At 51.4% G+C, this 17,388-nt stretch overlaps 2 protein-coding genes and 1 long non-coding RNA gene across 3 annotated transcripts in view; 2 read left to right on the top strand and 1 right to left on the bottom strand.

Annotated features, from left to right (window-relative positions):
- The first annotated feature begins 2,746 nt into the window (after positions 1–2,746).
- On the top strand, positions 2,747–7,956 carry PSMB3 (proteasome 20S subunit beta 3). The gene is made up of 6 exons (XM_083877586.1): positions 2,747–2,876; positions 3,045–3,229; positions 4,404–4,511; positions 5,888–6,065; positions 7,146–7,240; positions 7,851–7,956. Exons 1-6 carry the CDS (start codon positions 2,874–2,876, stop codon positions 7,897–7,899), a joined length of 618 nt encoding a protein of 205 aa, XP_083733712.1. The 5' UTR covers positions 2,747–2,873; the 3' UTR covers positions 7,900–7,956.
- Positions 7,957–9,645: 1,689 nt separating this feature from the next.
- On the top strand, positions 9,646–10,646 carry LOC310918659. The gene is made up of 2 exons (XR_014591708.1): positions 9,646–9,683; positions 10,252–10,646. It is a non-coding gene; the product is annotated as an uncharacterized lncRNA (long non-coding RNA).
- A 751-nt stretch (positions 10,647–11,397) lies between these two features.
- Positions 11,398–17,388, bottom strand: part of PIP4K2B (phosphatidylinositol-5-phosphate 4-kinase type 2 beta) — a gene marked incomplete at its 5' end in the record, with an annotated part of 32,941 nt that continues 26,950 nt past the window's right edge. Inside the window, 4 exons of the mRNA XM_083877581.1 lie at positions 11,398–14,026; positions 15,245–15,348; positions 16,281–16,539; positions 16,789–16,902. Coding sequence (XP_083733707.1) covers positions 13,946–14,026; positions 15,245–15,348; positions 16,281–16,539; positions 16,789–16,902 — 558 coding nt within the window. The 3' untranslated portion in view covers positions 11,398–13,945. The remainder of the gene's footprint in view (positions 14,027–15,244; positions 15,349–16,280; positions 16,540–16,788; positions 16,903–17,388) is intronic.

Genomic DNA, 17,388 nt, shown 5'->3' with positions numbered 1-17,388 from the left:
TTCCCGGTTTCCCATTCCCAGTTCCCCGTTTCCATTTCCAGTTTCCCATTCCCAGTATCCTGTTCCTGTTGTCCCGGTGTCCCATTCCCGTTCTCATTCCCGGTTTCCTGTTCCCAGTCTCCCATTCCCATTCCCAGTTTCCCATTCCCAGTATCCCGTTCCCGGTTTCCCATTCCCGCTTTCCCGTCCCTATTCCCAGTATCCCGTTCCCATTCCCGGTGTTCCCGTCCCCGGTTTCCCATTCCCCATTCCCGGTATCCCGTTCCTGGTTTCCCAATCCCGGTATCCCATTCCCACTTCCCCATTCCCAGTATCCCGTTCCCAGTATCCCGTTCCCGGTTTCCCATTCCCGCTTTCCCGTTCCCATTCCCGGTTTCCTCATTCCCGCTTTCCCATTCCCAGTGTTCCTATTCCCAGTATCCTGTTCCTGGTATCCCATTCCCAGTATCCCATTCCTGTTCCCATTCCCGGTTTCCTGTTCCCGGTTTCCCATTCCCAGTATCCCATTCCCAGTATCCCATTCCCGGTATCCCGTTCCTGGTGTTCCCGTCCCCATTCCCGGTGTTCCCATTCCCGGTGTTCCTATTCCCAATTTCCGCATTCCCGGTATCCCACTCCCGGTTTCCCATTCCCAGTTTCCCGTCCCTATTCTCAGTATCCCGTTCCCATTCCCGGTGTTCCCATTCCCAATTTCCCATTCCTGGTTTCTCAATGTTCCTTTCCCGGCCGAGTGCGGCAGGCGCGGGCCGCTGCCAGCGCGGTCTCTGTGGCGCAATCGGTTAGCGCGTTCGGCTGTTAACCGAAAGGTTGGTGGTTCGAGCCCACCCAGGGACGGAGGTGCTTGTTTTGCCTCCGCCGCTCCTTTTTTCCTTCTTTTCCCGGGAGCGGCCCGGGATGGGCAGAGCCGGGCAGGGGGAGAATTCCAGGGGCAGGGATTTGCTCCCGGCTCCCTCCCAGGTGGAAAAGCAGCTCCCGGTGTGGCCCCACAAGGACATTTTGGGACGTTAAAATCGGACCCGAAATCCTGTTTCCATCCAAATTCCGTGTTTTCCCTCAAAATGGAGCTGAAGGGGGTCCCAGATGTGCCAGGCTGAGCTTCCCCTCTCCTAAAAACTCCTGTAAATTCCATTTCTGCTCGCCCTGAGCTGGATTCCAGCCCAGAAATGAAGGAATTCCTGCTTTAACCCAGGGCACGATGGATCCCTGGGATTCCCACCTGGATCTGCCCGGGCTGTTCCCACCGAGGGCTCCGCCTCCTGCCAGGAACATTTTCTGATGGAAAACCTCAAACCCCACATTTTAAACACACGATTTAACCCCCCAGCGGGCACGGGCCAGGCTCTGGGGCCTGGGTGACCCCACAGAGGAACGGGGCGGGGTCAGGGTCAGGCACATCCCCGTGCCAGCGATTCCCGGAGAGGGTTTTGGGGAATCACACTGGATCCAGCTGTGCCCCTGATCCAGCTGTGTCCCCATTGCCCCAGCTGTGCCCCCAATCCAGCTGTGCCCCCATTACCCCAGCTGTGCCCCCCTGGATCCAGCTGTGCCCCCAATCCAGCTGTGTGCCCATTCATCCAGCTCTGCCCCAACTGATCCAGATGTGCCCTCACTGATCCAGCTGTGCCCCCCTTATCCAGCCCTGCCCTGATCCAGCTGTGACTCCCTTTATGCAGCCCTGCCCTGATCCAGCTATTCCCCATTTCCCCAGGTGTTCCTCATTTTTCCAAGTGCTCCCTATTTCTCCAGCTATTCCCCATTTTCCGTCTGTTCCCCATTTATCCAGCTCTGCCCCCACTGATCCAGCTGTGCCTAACCCAGCTGTTCCCATTTTCCCATCCATTCCCATTTCCTATCTGTTCCCCATTTCTCCATCTGTTCCCCCATTTCTCAGCCATTCCCATTTCTCCAGCAGTTCCCCACTGATCCAGCTGTGCCTAATCAGTTTCCCCATTTTCCCAACCATTCCTATTTCTCCAGATGTTTCCCATTTTCCGTCTGTTCCCCATTGCTCCAGCTCTGCCCCATTGATCCAGCTGTGCCTAATCCAGCTGTTCCCATTTTCCAGCCATTCCCATTTTTCCAGATGTTCCACATTTTTCGAGCTATTCCCATTTTCCAGCTATTCCCCATTTTCCGTGTGTTCCCCATATCTCCAGCTCTGCCCCACTGATCCAGCTGTGCCTAATCCAGCTGTTCCCCATTTTCCAGCTGTTTCCCATTTACCCAGCCATTCCCATTTTTCCAGCTGTTCCCCATTTATCCAGCTGTTCCCCCATTTTCCAGCCATTCCCATTTTTCCAGATGTTCCACATTTTTCGCGCTATTCCCATTTTCCAGCTGTTCCCCATTTTTCCAGTTGTTCCCCATTGATCCAGCTCTGCCTCACTGATCCAGCTGTGCCTAATTCAGCTGTGTCCAATCCAGCTGTTCCCATTTTCCAGCTGTTCCATTTTCCCAGCCGTGCCCCGCCCCTCGCACTCCCGGCATGCCTCGCGCGCTCACTGTGACTCGTCACTTTTCGGCCCCGCCCACCCTGCCCCACCTCAGCCAATCAGCTCCGCGCGCCCCGGCAGCTCCCGCCAATCACCAGCAACGCTCGAGCTCCAGGCGGCGGCGGCCACCAATGAGAAGCGCTGGGGTGAGAGCGGCAGTGATATTGACCAATAGAAAGTTAGAAGGGCGGGAGCAGTGTGAGGAGAAGCCAATAGGAAGCGTTGGGGGGCGGGAGCAGCGGCGGCGCGGCGGGGCCGGAGCGGAGGCTGTGCACAGACCGGGCCGGCAGCGGGCGGGGGCGGATCGGGGCCGTGTGGGGCCGGAGCGGTGACACAGCGGGGACACAGCGGCGACAGAGCACTGACCCAACAACCGCAGCCATGGTGAGACCCGGGACTGCTCCGGAACCCGGCGCAGCGTCGGGGAGGCGCGGCGGGGCGGCCGCTCCGTGAGGGGAACCCTCCCTTGGGGGGCCGGGGCGAGGCGCGGCCGGGGCGGCGGGGAAACCCCCGGGGCTGCTCCGCTCCCCCTGACCCACCTTTCCCCTGCAGTCGATCATGTCCTACAACGGCGGGGCCGTCATGGCCATGAGGGGCAAGGATTGCGTGGCCATCGCCGCCGACCGCCGCTTCGGCATCCAGGCGCAGACCGTCACCACAGACTTCCAAAAGATCTTCCCCATGGGCCAGAGGCTCTACATCGGCCTGGCCGGGCTGGCCACGGACGTGCAGACCGTGTAAGTGAGGCCTGAGAGGTGTTTATGGTTGATAAATGCCGTGCGTTGGGTTTATTTGTGGGGAGGGGGGAGGATATTGGTGATTAATATAAAAATTAAAGGGTGTCGGTACTGCTGGTCTTAGTTCTCCTCAGTGGGAGAGGTTTTGGAATGAACTTGAGTGTGGTTTGAGATCATGTCACTGCTGGGATGAAATTTCATTGCTAAAATTCCATTTTCACTGCTGAAATTCAAGTTTCACCGCTAAAATTTAGCTTTAACTGCTAAAATTGGATTTTCACTGCTAAAATGAACTTTCACTGCTAAAATTTAACTTTTAACTACTAAAATTGGACTTTCACTGCTAAAATTCCATTTTTACTGCTAGAATTGGATTTTCACTGGTAAAATTGTATTTTCATTGGTAAAATTGGATTTTCACTGCTAAAATTCAATTTTCACTGCTAAAATTTCAACAAAATTCACTGTAAATTTCAACTTTCACGGCCAAAATTGGATTTTCACTGCTGAAATTGGACTTTAACTGCTAAAATGAAATTTCACTGCTAAAATCCCACTTTCACTGGTAAAATTGGATTTTCACTGTTAAAACTCAACTTTCACTGCTAAAATTCAACTTTAACTACTAAAATTTAACTTTCACTGCTAAAATTCCATTTTCACTGCTAAAATTTAACTTTCACTGCTAAAATTGGACTTCCACTGGTAAAATTCCACTTTTAACTACTAAATTGAACTTTCACTGCCAAAATTGGATTTTCACTGGTAAAATTGGATTTTCACTATTAAAATTCCACTTTCACTACTAAAATTCCACTTTCACTGCCAAAATTGGATTTTCACAGGTAAAATTCCACTTTAACTACTAAAATTCCGCTTTCACTGGTAAAATTGAATTTTCACTGCTAATTGAACTTTCACTGCTAAAATTCCACTCGCGCTGCCAAAATTGGATTTTCACAGGTAAAATTGGATTTTCACAGGTAAAATTGGACTTTCACTACTAAAACTCCACTTTCACTGCTAAAATTCAATCCTAACTCCCAAAACTCTCCCCACACTCCCAGAATCTCTATCTGTGCCGTCCCTCCCCGCCCAGAGCCGCTCTCTGTGAGCACCAGAACCATCCCGGGGCTCTGGGGATCCTGCCCTGAGCTCAGCTCTGTCTCTGCAGGGCCCAGAGGTTGAAGTTCAGGCTCAATCTGTACGAGCTGAAGGAGGGGAGGCAGATCAAGCCCCAGACCTTCATGAGCATGGTGTCCAACCTGCTCTACGAGAGGAGGTAAAGCTGTAAAGGGGTTTTTTTGTGCTCAGGGTGATGGAGTTCTGTCAGTTCTAGAGGAGTTGAGGGGTTTTTTTTGTGTAAAAACTGCTCTTGGTGTGGCCATAAAAACCTGGATCATTTCGTGGTGTCACCACAACCTTCCCTGAGCAGATTCCTGCAGCCTTGGGGTGACAATAATCTGAATTTCCTCATGAAATTGTCTCAAACTGAGTCAATTCTCTCCTGCTGTTTCAGGCTTGTTTGCTGTGCCAAAACCAGTGCAGGGTGTGCCCTGAAAGGAGCTGGGGGATGGAAAATGTCACAATGGGACATGAAATAAAGATGTTTGACTCCAGTCAGAGGGCAGGAGAAATCAGAAGGTTTATTTACAATTAATTCAGCCCTTTTATAACATTTTCTGCTAAAAAAATCACATTATTGGTCCATAGGGCTGACACCTCTCAGTGTCAGGAATAGCAAACAATTCCTGTTGTCATGGGAAAGGAATAATTGTTCACACGAGGTTTTGGGAAAAAGAAATAGAAAAATTGTTGGAAAGTTTCCTTTGAGAAGAGCTCAGCAGTTCTCAGGCTCAGGAAATATTGAGGAAAACATTCCTGTGGGATGAGGGGCTGCACCAGGGCTGGCACTGGGGACACCTGGGGGGACTGGGGACTGCAGCCAGGGAATGGCTGGAGCTGTGTCTGGGCTGGAAATTCAGGGAAGGTTCTTCACCACAGGGGTGGGAAAGCACTGGGAGGGGTGGTGAGCACTGGGTGGGCACTGGGTGAGCACTGGGAAGGGTCATAACCCCAAAGCAGAACTCCAGGAGTTTTCAGACTCTGCTCTCAATCCCAGGCCAGGATTTTTGGGATCACCCCGTGCCAGGATGATCCCTGTGCTCCTCCCAGGGCTGTCCCTGTCCCCAGGGCTGTCCCTGAGTCCCCACTGTGTCCCCCGGGGCTGTCCCTGTCCCCAAGGCTGTCCCTGAGCATCCCCTGTGTCCCCCAGGGCTGTCTCTGTCCCCAGGGCTGTCCCCCAGGGCTGTCCCTGTCCCCCAGGGCTGTCCCTGTCCCCCCCAGGGCTGTCCCTGTCCCCAGGGCTGTCCCTGTCCCCAGGACTGTCCCTGTCCCCCCCAGGGCTGTCCCTGTCCCCCCCAGGGCTGTCCCTGTCCCCGGGGCTGTCCCTGTCCCCAGGGCTGTCCCTGTCCCCAGGACTGTCCCTGTCCCTGTCCCCAGGGCTGTCCCTGTCCCCAGGGCTGTCCCTGTCCCCAGGGCTGTCCCTGTCCCTGGGGCTGTCCCTGTCCCCCCCAGGGCTGTCCCTGTCCCCGGGGCTGTCCCTGTCCCCAGGGCTGTCCCCAGGGCTGTCCCTCAGCCCCCCCTGTGTCCCCCCAGGTTTGGTCCGTACTACACGGAGCCGGTGATCGCGGGGCTGGACCCGCTGACCCACGAGCCCTTCATCTGCTCCCTGGACCTGATCGGCTGCCCCATGGTCACCGACGACTTCGTGGTCAGCGGAACCTGCTCCGAGCAGATGTACGGGATGTGTGAGTCCCTCTGGGAGCCCGACATGGTGAGTGGGGCTGGGGACACCTGGGGACACCCTGGGGTCAGCTGGAGTCACCTGGGGTCATCCTGGGGACACCTGGGGTCACCTGGGGTCACTTGCTGTCACCCTGGAGGCACCCTGGATCACCAGGGGTCACCCTGGAGTCACCCTGCGGTCATCTGTGGTCACTTGGTGTCACCTGGAGTCACCCTGGATCACCAGAGGGTCACCTGGAATCACTTGATGTCACCGTGGATCATCTGGGGTCACCTGGGATTACCTGGTGTCACCCTGGATTACCTGGAGTCACCCTGTCATTACCTGGGGTCACCTGGAGTCAACTTGGTGTCACCCTGGGGTCAGCCTGGGATTACCTGGGGTCACCCTGGATCACCCTGGATTACGTGGGATTACCTGGGGGTCATCTGGGGTCATTTGGTGTCATCTGGGGTCACCCTGGGGTCACTTGGTGTGTTGGTTTGGAAGGACCAGGTGTCTGCCAGGGAAATCCAGAGCTTCCCTTGGAAGGGACAATGTAAACCCCCTCCCTCCCAATTATTATAATTTTGAAATTAAGGAGCTTTCAGGCAAAGATATGGGAACAGGAATAAAAGTTCTTTGCTGGGAAGATTAAAAATACAAATGGAGTAGTACAAAAAAGCAATTTAACAGAAGAAAAAAAGAAAATCCTGTCAGAGTCAGAACACACCTGCCCCCCTGCTGGTCCCAAAATAACCCGTCCTGCAGTGCCAGGGGTGGCTCTGGTGGGGCAGAGATGATCCTGGGGAAGGTCCAGGGGTGCTGAGCTGGGGCTGGGCTCCCTCTGGGGATCCAGTGCAGACAGGGCTGTGCTGCTGTCCCCAATCCCAGGGTTTATCCAGGTGGGAATTCCGCGCTCCTCCCCCTGGGCTGATGGAATTGTGTCAGCCCTGCAGGGAGCCTGGATGGGCCCTGGACAGCAGAGACCCCCTGGGGGAGGATGGGCCCTGGAAGGGATAAACAACTCTGCCCCAGCTGGTTTGAACCTCACAGGATTTTGTGGGGGTTTGGGCAGAATTCAGGGATTTGCAGCCCAGATAAATCCTCTGTCCTCCTGTGCCCCAGGAGCCCGAGCACCTCTTCGAGACCATCTCCCAGGCCATGCTCAACGCCGTGGACAGAGACGCCATTTCGGGCATGGGCGTGGTGGTGCACGTCATGTGAGTGCTGCCCTTCCCTTCCCTTCCCTTCCCTTCCCTTCCCTTCCCTTCCCTTCCCTTCCCTTCCCTTCCCTTCCCTTCCCTTCCCTTCCCTTCCCTTCCCTTCCCTTCCCTTCCCTTCCCTTCCCTTCCCTTCCCTTCCCTTCCCTTCCCTTCCCTTCCCTTCCCTTCCCTTCCCTTCCCTTCCCTTCCCTGGGTTTGATTTCACTGCTGCAGTTCCTTGCTGGAACAAAGAAATGACTCCTGGAGTTTGATTCCTGCGGCTCAGGGATTCCCTGGCTGCTTTCCCATGGGAATGAAGATGTTCTGCCCCACATGGATGCAGCATTAATTCCCATGGGAATGAGGATATTCTGCCCCACATGGATCAGAATTAACTCCCAGCCCTCACCAGACTGGCTTTGACAAATCCCATTTTCCTTCCTGCACATCCCAAGCCTGGGAGCTCCCCAGAATAACATGGTTTATTATTGGGTTGTTGTTGATGTGTTTATTGCTGAGCTCCAGGTGACCCTGCCCTGGACTCCTGGACTCCCCCTGGGGCTCCCCAGGCTTTAGGAGGGGTTTAAGCCTGGCTTTAGCAAGACCTGATCTATTTTTCCCCCCACAGAGAGAAGGACAAGATCACCACGAGGACCCTGAAGGCTCGCATGGATTAGCCCAGCTCGGCTGCTGGAGCCACTCGGGACTTTTTTAAAATAAAACTCTCTCCTGAACTTCCCTTTCTGCTGGCTCTGAGCACGAGGAGTGAGTTCCCATCCCTGGAATGGATGAATTCCCACCCAGGAGGAGGTTTTTCCCTTCCCTCCTGAGCCATTCCCTGGACGGGAGGGGCTGAGCTGCTGCTCAGGGGCAGCTCCAGGGTTTGTTTAATTTTTCCTGCCAGATCTGAGTTTTTCTGCCAGCCAGGACTGGGTAAAATTGGTAAAAAACACATTTTTAAAGAGGTTTCTGCAGTTGTGGTTGATGAAATCGTGGAATGGTTTGGGTGGGAAGGGACTCAGAGCCCCTCCAGTGTCACCCCTGACAGGGACAGGGACATTTTCACCATCCCTGGGTCATTTTCTGGAACATTTCCAGGGATGGAGCAGCCACAGCTTCTCTGGGAATCCCCTCCCCACCCTCCCAGGATGGATTTCCTTCCCAAAATTCCATTTTTCCCAGCCCTTTTCCCAATTTTCCCCCCATTTTTCTCAGCCCTTTTCCCAATTTTCCCCCCATTTTTCCCAGTTTTCCCCATTTTGTGGAGCAGCTGGGGGTGACCCCTCAAAGATCACAGCCAGAGAGGACCCAGATGTACACAAAGTTTGAATTTTATTTTTGTTTTTGTTTTTTTTTTTTTTCTCTGGTTGGAGACTCATCTTGTAACATGCATGCATTTCAAAACAGTAACAGTGTCTCAAACTGCTCCTAGCAAACAGACAAGCACAGAGGACTTCAAATTCCTATTTAAAAAACAGCAGTGAAAAAAACCTAGAATGTTCTTATTTTTTTTTTTTTATTATTATTTTTTTTAGGTTTTTTTTTAAATTTTTTTTTTTAAGTTTTAAGTTTTTAGATTCAACTTAATTTATTCACATTTTCTTTTTTTTTTTTTTTTAAATTCAGTTGCACTGATTAGCCCTGCCCACCCTCGTGACCTGTGTGTGGAATTTTGCTCCACTCCCATCCGGCTGCCCCAGAGCAGCAGCAATTTTGAGTGATTTCCACCCAAAATGATGTTTTCCAGAGCTTTGCCATCCCAATTCTCCACGGGATCCATCCCAAAGGGGCAAGGGGGACACTGGGAGTGGCTCTGCAGGAAGGGAAAATTTGGGAATTTGGGGTGAGGACACACCCCAGTCCTGATTTTGGGGGAAAATCCTTCAGCTGGGGGTGAAACTGCAGATGCAGCTGGAAGGGAGGCCTGGGAAAGGACTGCATAGTAGTCATGGATTGGGAATATCCACCACCACAACCTCCTCACCCCCTGAGCCTCCCCTGGAATCCTCTGGGGGCCCCTTGGAGGTGGCTGGGGGAAAGCAGGGACTTCCTCTACAAAATAAGGGAAAAAAAAGGAAGAAGAAGAAGAAAAAAAAAAAAGGAAATAAGACTCAAAGTGATTCAGTTTTCCTTGCTGATTGTGCTGATCCAGATTCTGAGGTGGGAGTGTGGGAGCCTTTCCCTGCTGCCCCAAGGGGTGAATTCCATCCCTAAGGGATCAATTCAAGGAACAAATTCCATCCCCACAGGGTGAATTCATCCCCACAGAGTGAATTCCATTCCAGAGGAATGAATTCCATCCCCACAGGATGAATTCCAGCCTGAATTTCATCCCCACAGAAGGAATTCCATCCCATGGGTGAATTCTAGCTGAATTCCATCCCCATAGGAATAAATTCCATCCCCACAGGGTGAATTCTGTCCCCATAGGATGAATTCCAGCTGAATTCCATCCCCACGGGTGAATTCCATAGGGTGAATTCCATCCCCAAAGGAATGAATTCCATCCCCATGGGGTGAATTCCAGCTGAATTTCATCCCCACAGGACAAATTCCATCCCCACAGGAATGAATTCCATCCCTGCAGACAGAATTCCACAGAATGAATTCCATCCCCACAGGGTGAATTCCAGCCTGAATTCCATCCCTACCAGGACAAATTCCATCCTCACAGAAGGAATTCCATCCCCACAGGATGAATTTCATCCCCAGGGGTGAATCCCAGGTGGAATTCCATCTCCACAGGGTGAAGTCCAGCTGAATTCCATGCCCAAGGAATGCCATCTCCACAGAAGGAATTCCATCCCCACAGAAGGAATTCCACAGGATGAATTCTATCCCCACAGGGTGAATTCTGTCCCCATAGAGTGAATTCCAGCTGAATTCCAGCTGGAATTCCATCCCACAGAAGGAATTCCATCCCCAAGGGTGAATTCCAGCTGAATTCCATGCCCAAGGAATGAATTCCATCCCCATAGGATGAATTCCAGCTGAATTCCACGCCCAAGGAATGAATTCCATCCCCACAGGAATGAATTCCACGCCTGTGGCTCAGGACAGCCCAGGCCAGGCAGAGGATGGAGGGGAGGATCCCTGGGGAAATCCTGATCCCAGAGCTGATCCCAGCCCTGGCAGAGCCAGGTGCCACCCCGGGCTCTGGAGAGGATTTATTGCAGCTCTGCCTCCCCTCCCCACTCCCATTTCCCACCAGGGAAAGGTGGAAATTCCCACTTCAAATCAGATTTGGGGGTTTTTAAACCCCGAGAGCCCCTCAGGAATGTGGATCCTGATTGTTTGGAACTCCACTGGACCAAATTTGGCGCTTTTTTTTGACCAAAAAAAAAAGAAAAACAAAAAAAATCCTGAATTCTGCTGCAAATCCTGTTAAAAACAGTTTGATGTGTTCTGCAAGGTTCATGCCAAGGACAGGAATATCAACATTCAGCAAAACTAGAACTAAATCCACACCAGAAACAGACAACAAACTACCACAAGCAAGTTGTAAAACCAGAATTGAAAAGGTTGGGGTTTTTCCTTTTTTTTTTTTCTTTTTTAAATACTCGAGTTTAAAAAAAAGTGACCTAAAATAAGATTTAAAAGGAAAAAAAAAATTAACAAAACGAAAAGAAAACAAACAGAAAGAAAAAGTCCCTTTTTTAAAAAAAGAAAACAAAGCAAATATTTGCAGCTTCACTTCTTTGTCCTGGTAATAAAAATACTGTCTAGAGGAACCAAAAATTAGCATTTTTTGAAGGTAATGCTACTTCTCCAAATGTAAACAATATACAAAAAGAAAAAAAAAAAAAAAAAAGCTTCTGTTAAACCAAGTTACACACCTGGGGAAATACATCAAGGGGTGAGAAAATTGCATTTCATCACTTTCCACACACATTTATGGCAACTGCACACAAGATTTGGGGTCGTGGGATCACCTGGAGGAGCCAAATTTCATCCCAGCAGGAGTTTGGAATGAGGAAATACTGAAATATCCCCCTGCCCTCGAGTCCTTTTTGTCACAGCTCTGGGAGGAATTCTGCAGGAAGTCCCAGGGGGTTGGATTTGATTCCTGATTTGTTATTTTGGGGGTTTTGTGAAGGAGATTTTGGCCGATTTCACTCCCTTTTTCTCTGGGTTTGCTTTGTGGTGTTCACCCACCTCCTGCTCTTCCTCCCTCCTTTTTCTCCTCTTCATTAATTTCTATTTTTTTCTCCTCTTCATTTATTTCTAATTTTTTTTCTCCTCTTCATTTATTTCTAATTTTTTTTCTCCTCTTCATTTATTTCTAATTTTTTTTCTCCTCTTCATTTATTTCTAATTTTTTCTCCTCTTCATTTATTTCTATTTTTTCTCCTCTTCATTTATTTCTATTTTTTCTCCTCTTCATTAATTTATTTTATTTTTTAAATAGATGATTTCAAGCTAAAACAACTCCCAAGCTGCTCTCCCCAAAAGGAGAAGGGAAAACTTACCAGGCCAAAGTTGCAGATTCAATGCAGATTTTTTTTTTTTTTTGTTTTAAAAACTGTCAGGAATAAAAAAAGTGTTTAATTCCTAATTAGCAATAAACTTAAGTGCTTATTAAAAGAGAAGCAACCAATGTAATGCCCACAAAATGAAGGTGATGATGCCCTCCAAATCCTCATTTTTAAAATATTTTTAAATTTTTTTTTTAGCTGCATTTGGGTCGTGGCTTTTCCAGCTCCACATTTTAAGACACCTCCAGCAGGAATTTCTGTCCCAAGCCAAAGAGAAGGACCAAAAACTCTCAAATCCCATCAGAACCCCTCATTTTTTTTTCATTATTTTCATTTCAAAACTCTATTTACAGTGCACTCTTGGGGGGCTCCAAATTGAGCCTTTCCCAAGGTGAGACCTGTGGGGGATTCAGGAATGGGAAATGGGGGGAAAAAAGGTGAAGAGGAAATAAAAACCCCCAAAGCCACATTCAGAATCCAGCCCAGAGCCAGGGTGAGTTGAAGGGAATTACCAGGATGTGATGAGCACCAGTTATTATCTCTCAAAAAAAGGACCAAAACCAAAATATTCCACACAGCAAAAAGAAAAACCAAACCTGCTACAAGCACAGGACAGACATTCCCAACAGCTTATTCCCCAAACAAAGGCATGTGTGAAAAAACAGTTCCAAGGCAGATTAAGCAACAAGATTTCAACTGCAAAGAGGTTTTTTTGTTTGTTTGTTCAAAAACTCTAAATCCTGCTTAGAAAGAGAAAGGAAATTAAAAAAAAAAAAAACAACACACCAAAAAAAAAAAAAATAAACGACGACGACAAAGTGACAAATCCCAAAAACAAAGATCCCAAAGTTCTGTAACTTGTGCAGCAGAGCCAACAAAACCCACAGCCAGGCTTGGGCTGTGAAAGGGTTAAAAGCGTTCTGGAGATAAAATCTGGAGATTTTTTTTTTTCAGTCACTCCGATTTCAGTCCCCCCAAAAAAAAAAAAAAAAAAAATCCTTCAAGGGAGAGGGGCTGGGAAAGAAATCTGGTGCCAGAGTTCAACCCTCAGGGAGGGTTTGGAGCAGCCCCCCGGGTAATTCCTCCTGTGAAAGTCACATTTTCAACACCACAGAAAAAACTGACCCGGGATCCTCTGTCAGGACACAGATTCAAGTACCTGTGGCAGGTGGGGCAAGGGAAGGAAGACTGGACAATTAATTAGGTGATTAATTAACACTGGCAGGATTGTGATGGTGACCTCCAAAAGCCATTCCTGACTGAGGGAATGGTGCAAAATCTTATTGAGGATTTACAGGTACAAAAATGCGGTTTTTTAAAATGATTTTTGTTGGGGTTTTGTTTTTTTTTCCATTTGTTTTGAGGAAATTGATTGAAATCATCCCAGGTCTGAGCACGTCGTGAGTTGAGGTTGGTCAATGCCTCTCTCACTTCTCACACTGGTTGTTTTTAGGGTTTTTTTTAGGAGTTACACCTTTCTTTTTTTTGTTTGTTTTTTTTTTTTTTTCAGAGATCATCTTTGGTAGATGTTCATTTCCCTCATCTTTCTTGTAGATCAAGTGCAGTTACAAAAAAAAAAGTTTTTTTTTCTTCTTTTTTCTGTTACTTAAATTAACAAAAAAAAAATAATATATAAAGTGTCCCAGTCTGAATTTACCTAAAGTTCAGCGACTCCTCCTTGATTTTTTTTTTCCTTTCCTCAGAGTTCTATTTTCCATCCTTTGAAATGCTGAGCTATTTTCCTTCCAATTCCTACCGAGAGGGAAATAAAAAGGATTTTTTTTTTTTTCCTCTTGTCTTTTCTGGCCAAGCCAGTCCAATAAAACAACAACAACGACCACACAAAAAAATAAAAATAAAAACCAAACAACCCAAGGAGTGGTTTGTGACTATCAGGCACTGCCCGCTGTGACCTTTGGGGACAGTGGCACGTTGTCCCCTGGGCAGAGAGCAGGAAATGTCACTGGGGAGAGGAGCAGTGCTGGAACAACAATGCACTTGGCTTGTTTGGAAAAATAAAATAACAAAAACAAAAAAGAAAAAAAGCCCTCGGAAATGTGAAATCTGGGCACTTGTTGTCACCTCCCAAATCCCACTCGGCGCGGCGAGGATGAGGATGATGCTGTTTGTCACACTGGGATGTCACACTGGGGTGTCACACACGGGTGTCACCCCGCCCCAGGGGCTGTGGGGGCTCTGTGGGGCAGTGTCCCAGGCTCAGCACCCTTGGGTGCAGGCTCAGCACCCACTATGTCAGGATGTTGGAGATGAACTCGTTGAAGCGCTTCGAGTACTGCTCGGGGTTCACTGTGGAGATCTCGGCCCCTGCCTGCGGAGAGACTGCGAGTCAGGGACAGGGACAGGGGACAGGGATAGAGGGGAGAGGGAGGGCAGGGAGAGGGCAGAAGAGACAGGGAGGGGTCAGGGAGGGGTCAGAGGGGACAGAGGAGACAGGAGGGGACAGGGAGGGAACAGGGAAGAGACAGCGGGGACAGTGGGGTCAAGGTGGGCAAGGAGGGCTCAAGGTGGGCTCAGTGTGGTCAGAGAGGTCAGGGAGGGTCAAGGTGAGCAAAGAAGGGTCAGGGTGGTCAGGGAGGGGTCAAGGAGGGCTCAGGGTGGGTAAGGAGGGGTCAGGGTAGACAGGGAGGGCTCAGCAAGGTCAGGCTGGGCAAGGAGGGGTCAAGGAAGGCTCAAGAAGGGCTCAGGGTGGTCAGGGAGGGGTCAGTGTGGTCAGAGAGGGGTCAGCATTGGCAGGGAGGGGTCAGGGGCACAGCCCCTCTGCTGGGGGGATCCATGGCTAAGGACAAATCCAGCAGGTCTGGAGGGACCCCCAAGGAAAATTATTCCAGCTCCAGCTGGGCCCTGGGGCTGTCCCGTTACAGGTTTAGGAGCTGGGTCAGGGAGGGTCAGGGTGGATTTTGGGAAAGAGTTTTTCATCCAGAGGGTGTTTGAGCTCTGGAACAGCTCCCCATGGACTGGGCACGGCCCCGAGGCTGCCAGAGCTCTGGGATTGTGTGGACAAAGCTCCCAGGGGGGTCTGGGGTCTGTGCAGGGCCAGGAGTCACTCCAGGGGTCCCTTCCAGCCCAGCACATTCCATGACTCCATAATCCCATAAAAACTCCCCTTGGTGCTGCTGCCTGGGCTGGGCCGGGCTCCACCTCCGAGGGTTTTTCCAACCTTAGAAATCCCCTGATTGCAAAATTTCCTGTCCTGTTGAGCTGGGCTTGTCCCCAACCCTGCTGGACACTCTGAGGGTGACAGCCAGGACACAGAACTGACCCCTGGGGTGTCACCCAGGACACAGAACTGACCCCTGGGGTGTCACCTTGCAGTCAGCCCACCCCTACAACACCTCTCAAATTGGGATGGAAATTCAAATTATCCCAACCAGAGGGAGCCCCTAACCCTGAGGAGACACCAGGGAAGAGCTGAGGCTCTGGAGAATTCCCTCCCTGGCTGAAGGTCAGTGCCAGGAGACACCAGAAGCCCCCAGGAGATGGTGCAGAGCAGAACCCCCAGAGCCCACCCAGCCCAGGCCAGGCTCACCCCGTGTTTCACTGTTTTGGCAGCGTGTGCAGCTTTCTTCTTGGTGTCGTAGGGCGTGAGGATGTCGATGATGGCCATGAAATAAACCTCCTTCCTGGGGGCACCTGCGAGGCACCACAGGGGCTCAGTCCCCCCACCTCCAAAAACAGCCCCATGCCAAAGCCAGCTTCATCCCCCTCCTCCAAACCCCCCCTGAGGACCCCCAGCTTCATCCCCCTCCTCCAAACCCCCCCTGAGGACCCCCAGCTTCATCCCCCTCCTCCAAACCCCCCCTGAGGATCCACAGCTTCATCCCCTCCTCCAAAATCCCCCCTGAGGATCCACAGCTTCATCCCCTCCTCCAAAATCCCCCCTGAGGATCCACAGTTTCATCCCCTCCTCCAAAACCCCCCTGAGGACCCCCAGCTTCCTCTCCCTCCTCCAAAACCCCCCTGAGGACCCCCAGCTTTATCCCATCCTCCAGAAACAGCCTCTGGGCACCCCCAGCTTCATCCCCACCTCTAAAAACAGCTCCTGGGTGCCCCCAGCTTCATCCTCCTCCTCCAAAACCCCCCCTGAGGGCCCCCAGCTTCATCCCCTTCTCCAGAAACCCCCCTGAGCACCCCCAGCTTCATCCCCACCTCTAAAAACAGCCCCTGGGCACCCCCAGCTTCATCCCTCATACATCCTTTACCCTCCATCCTTCCTCCACAGCTCCCTCACACCTCCCTTGCCCTCCACAGCTCCCCTACCCTCCATCCTTCCTCCACACCTCCCCTGCCCTCCATCCCCCCTCCACAGCTCCCTGACATCCTCCCTGACTCCACAGATTCCCCACAACTCCCTCACAGCTCCCTACACCTCCCCTGTCCTCCATCCTTCCCCCACAGCTCCCCTGCCCTCCACAGCTCCCTCCCACCTTCCCTGCCATCTACAACTCCCCACAGCTCCCCTGCCTCCATCCTTCCTCCACACCTTCCCTGCCCTCCATCCTTCCTCCACAGCTCCTCCTCAGCTCCCCTGCACTCCCCAGCTCCTCCCCAGCTGCCCCACTCACTCTCGTGGCTCTTCATGGCGTACACATCCACGGAGGGGTCGAACTCCCCGGGCCCGAAGAACCGCGGGTAGTTGAGGAGGTTCCCGGGGCTGTCGGGGGGGGTCCCGTAGGAGGAGATGGGGTTCCCCCCCAGGCCGTCGTTCTCACACTCCTCGTCCTCTGCCCTCTCCTCCACCTCCATCTCCTCCTGCTCGGCCCTGTCCACGTCGTGGATGCCCACCAGCAGGCTGTAATCCATGATCTTCAGCTGGGCTAAAAACTGGGACAGAGAGAAAGAGAGAGAAGAGGGAGGAGTGAGACCAGCAGAGCAGAGTGGGGAATGCTCAGCCCTACCCTGCAGTGCTGCCCTAAGACAAGAGAGTTAATCCCTCCTGAGACTGCAGAGACTCCCCCTGCCCTCAGCAGGAGCCTGGCTGAGGCAGGAAGGAGTGATGTGCAGCCCTGGAGCCAGCAGTGAGGACGCAGTGACGGGGAGAACAGAACAGAGCTGTCCCCCAGCAAAAACTACCTCCACGTCCCGCTTCAGCTTCTCAAGGAAGTTCTTTTTACTCTCTTCTCCAACGTGCAGCTTCTGACCCTCATTCAAGAAGTCGTTGTCCTTGAATGTTGGGAGATCCTTGGCCTGCAACAGAAAGCCTGAGGTCAAATCCCCCAGCCTGGTGCCAGGGGAGGGCTGGCACTCTGGGCTGGCAGTGGGGTCTGGGTGCAGCACTGGGCGTTTTTGGGGTGCCCCAAGGCCACAGGGGATGGGTCTTGGGGTGCAAGAGGTGACTAAAAGTGTGTGTGTTCTATTTGCCAGCTGTTGGGACCGACTGGGGAGGTGTTTTCTTCTTGATCTCTTGTATAACCCACTCCTCATAACTCCAGGGGGGAATCTTCTGTTAATGGGCAGCTGTTCAAACCAGCTGGGGCAGTGTTCTTATCTCTTCCAGGACCTGTCCCTCATCACTCTGGGGATCTCTGCTGTCCAAACCAGCTGGTCACTGTTCTTTATCCCTTCCAGAACCTGTCCCTCGTCACTCTGGGGATCTCTGCTGTTCAAACCAGCTGGTTACTGTTCTTTATCCCTTCCAGGACCTGTCCCTCATCACTCTGGGGATCTCTGCTG

The sequence above is a fragment of the Zosterops lateralis genome, assembly GCF_965231275.1.
Source record: "Zosterops lateralis genome assembly, chromosome: 24".
NCBI classification, from domain to species: Eukaryota; Metazoa; Chordata; class Aves; order Passeriformes; family Zosteropidae; genus Zosterops; species Zosterops lateralis.
This window is presented reverse-complemented; position numbering and strand designations above follow the sequence as displayed.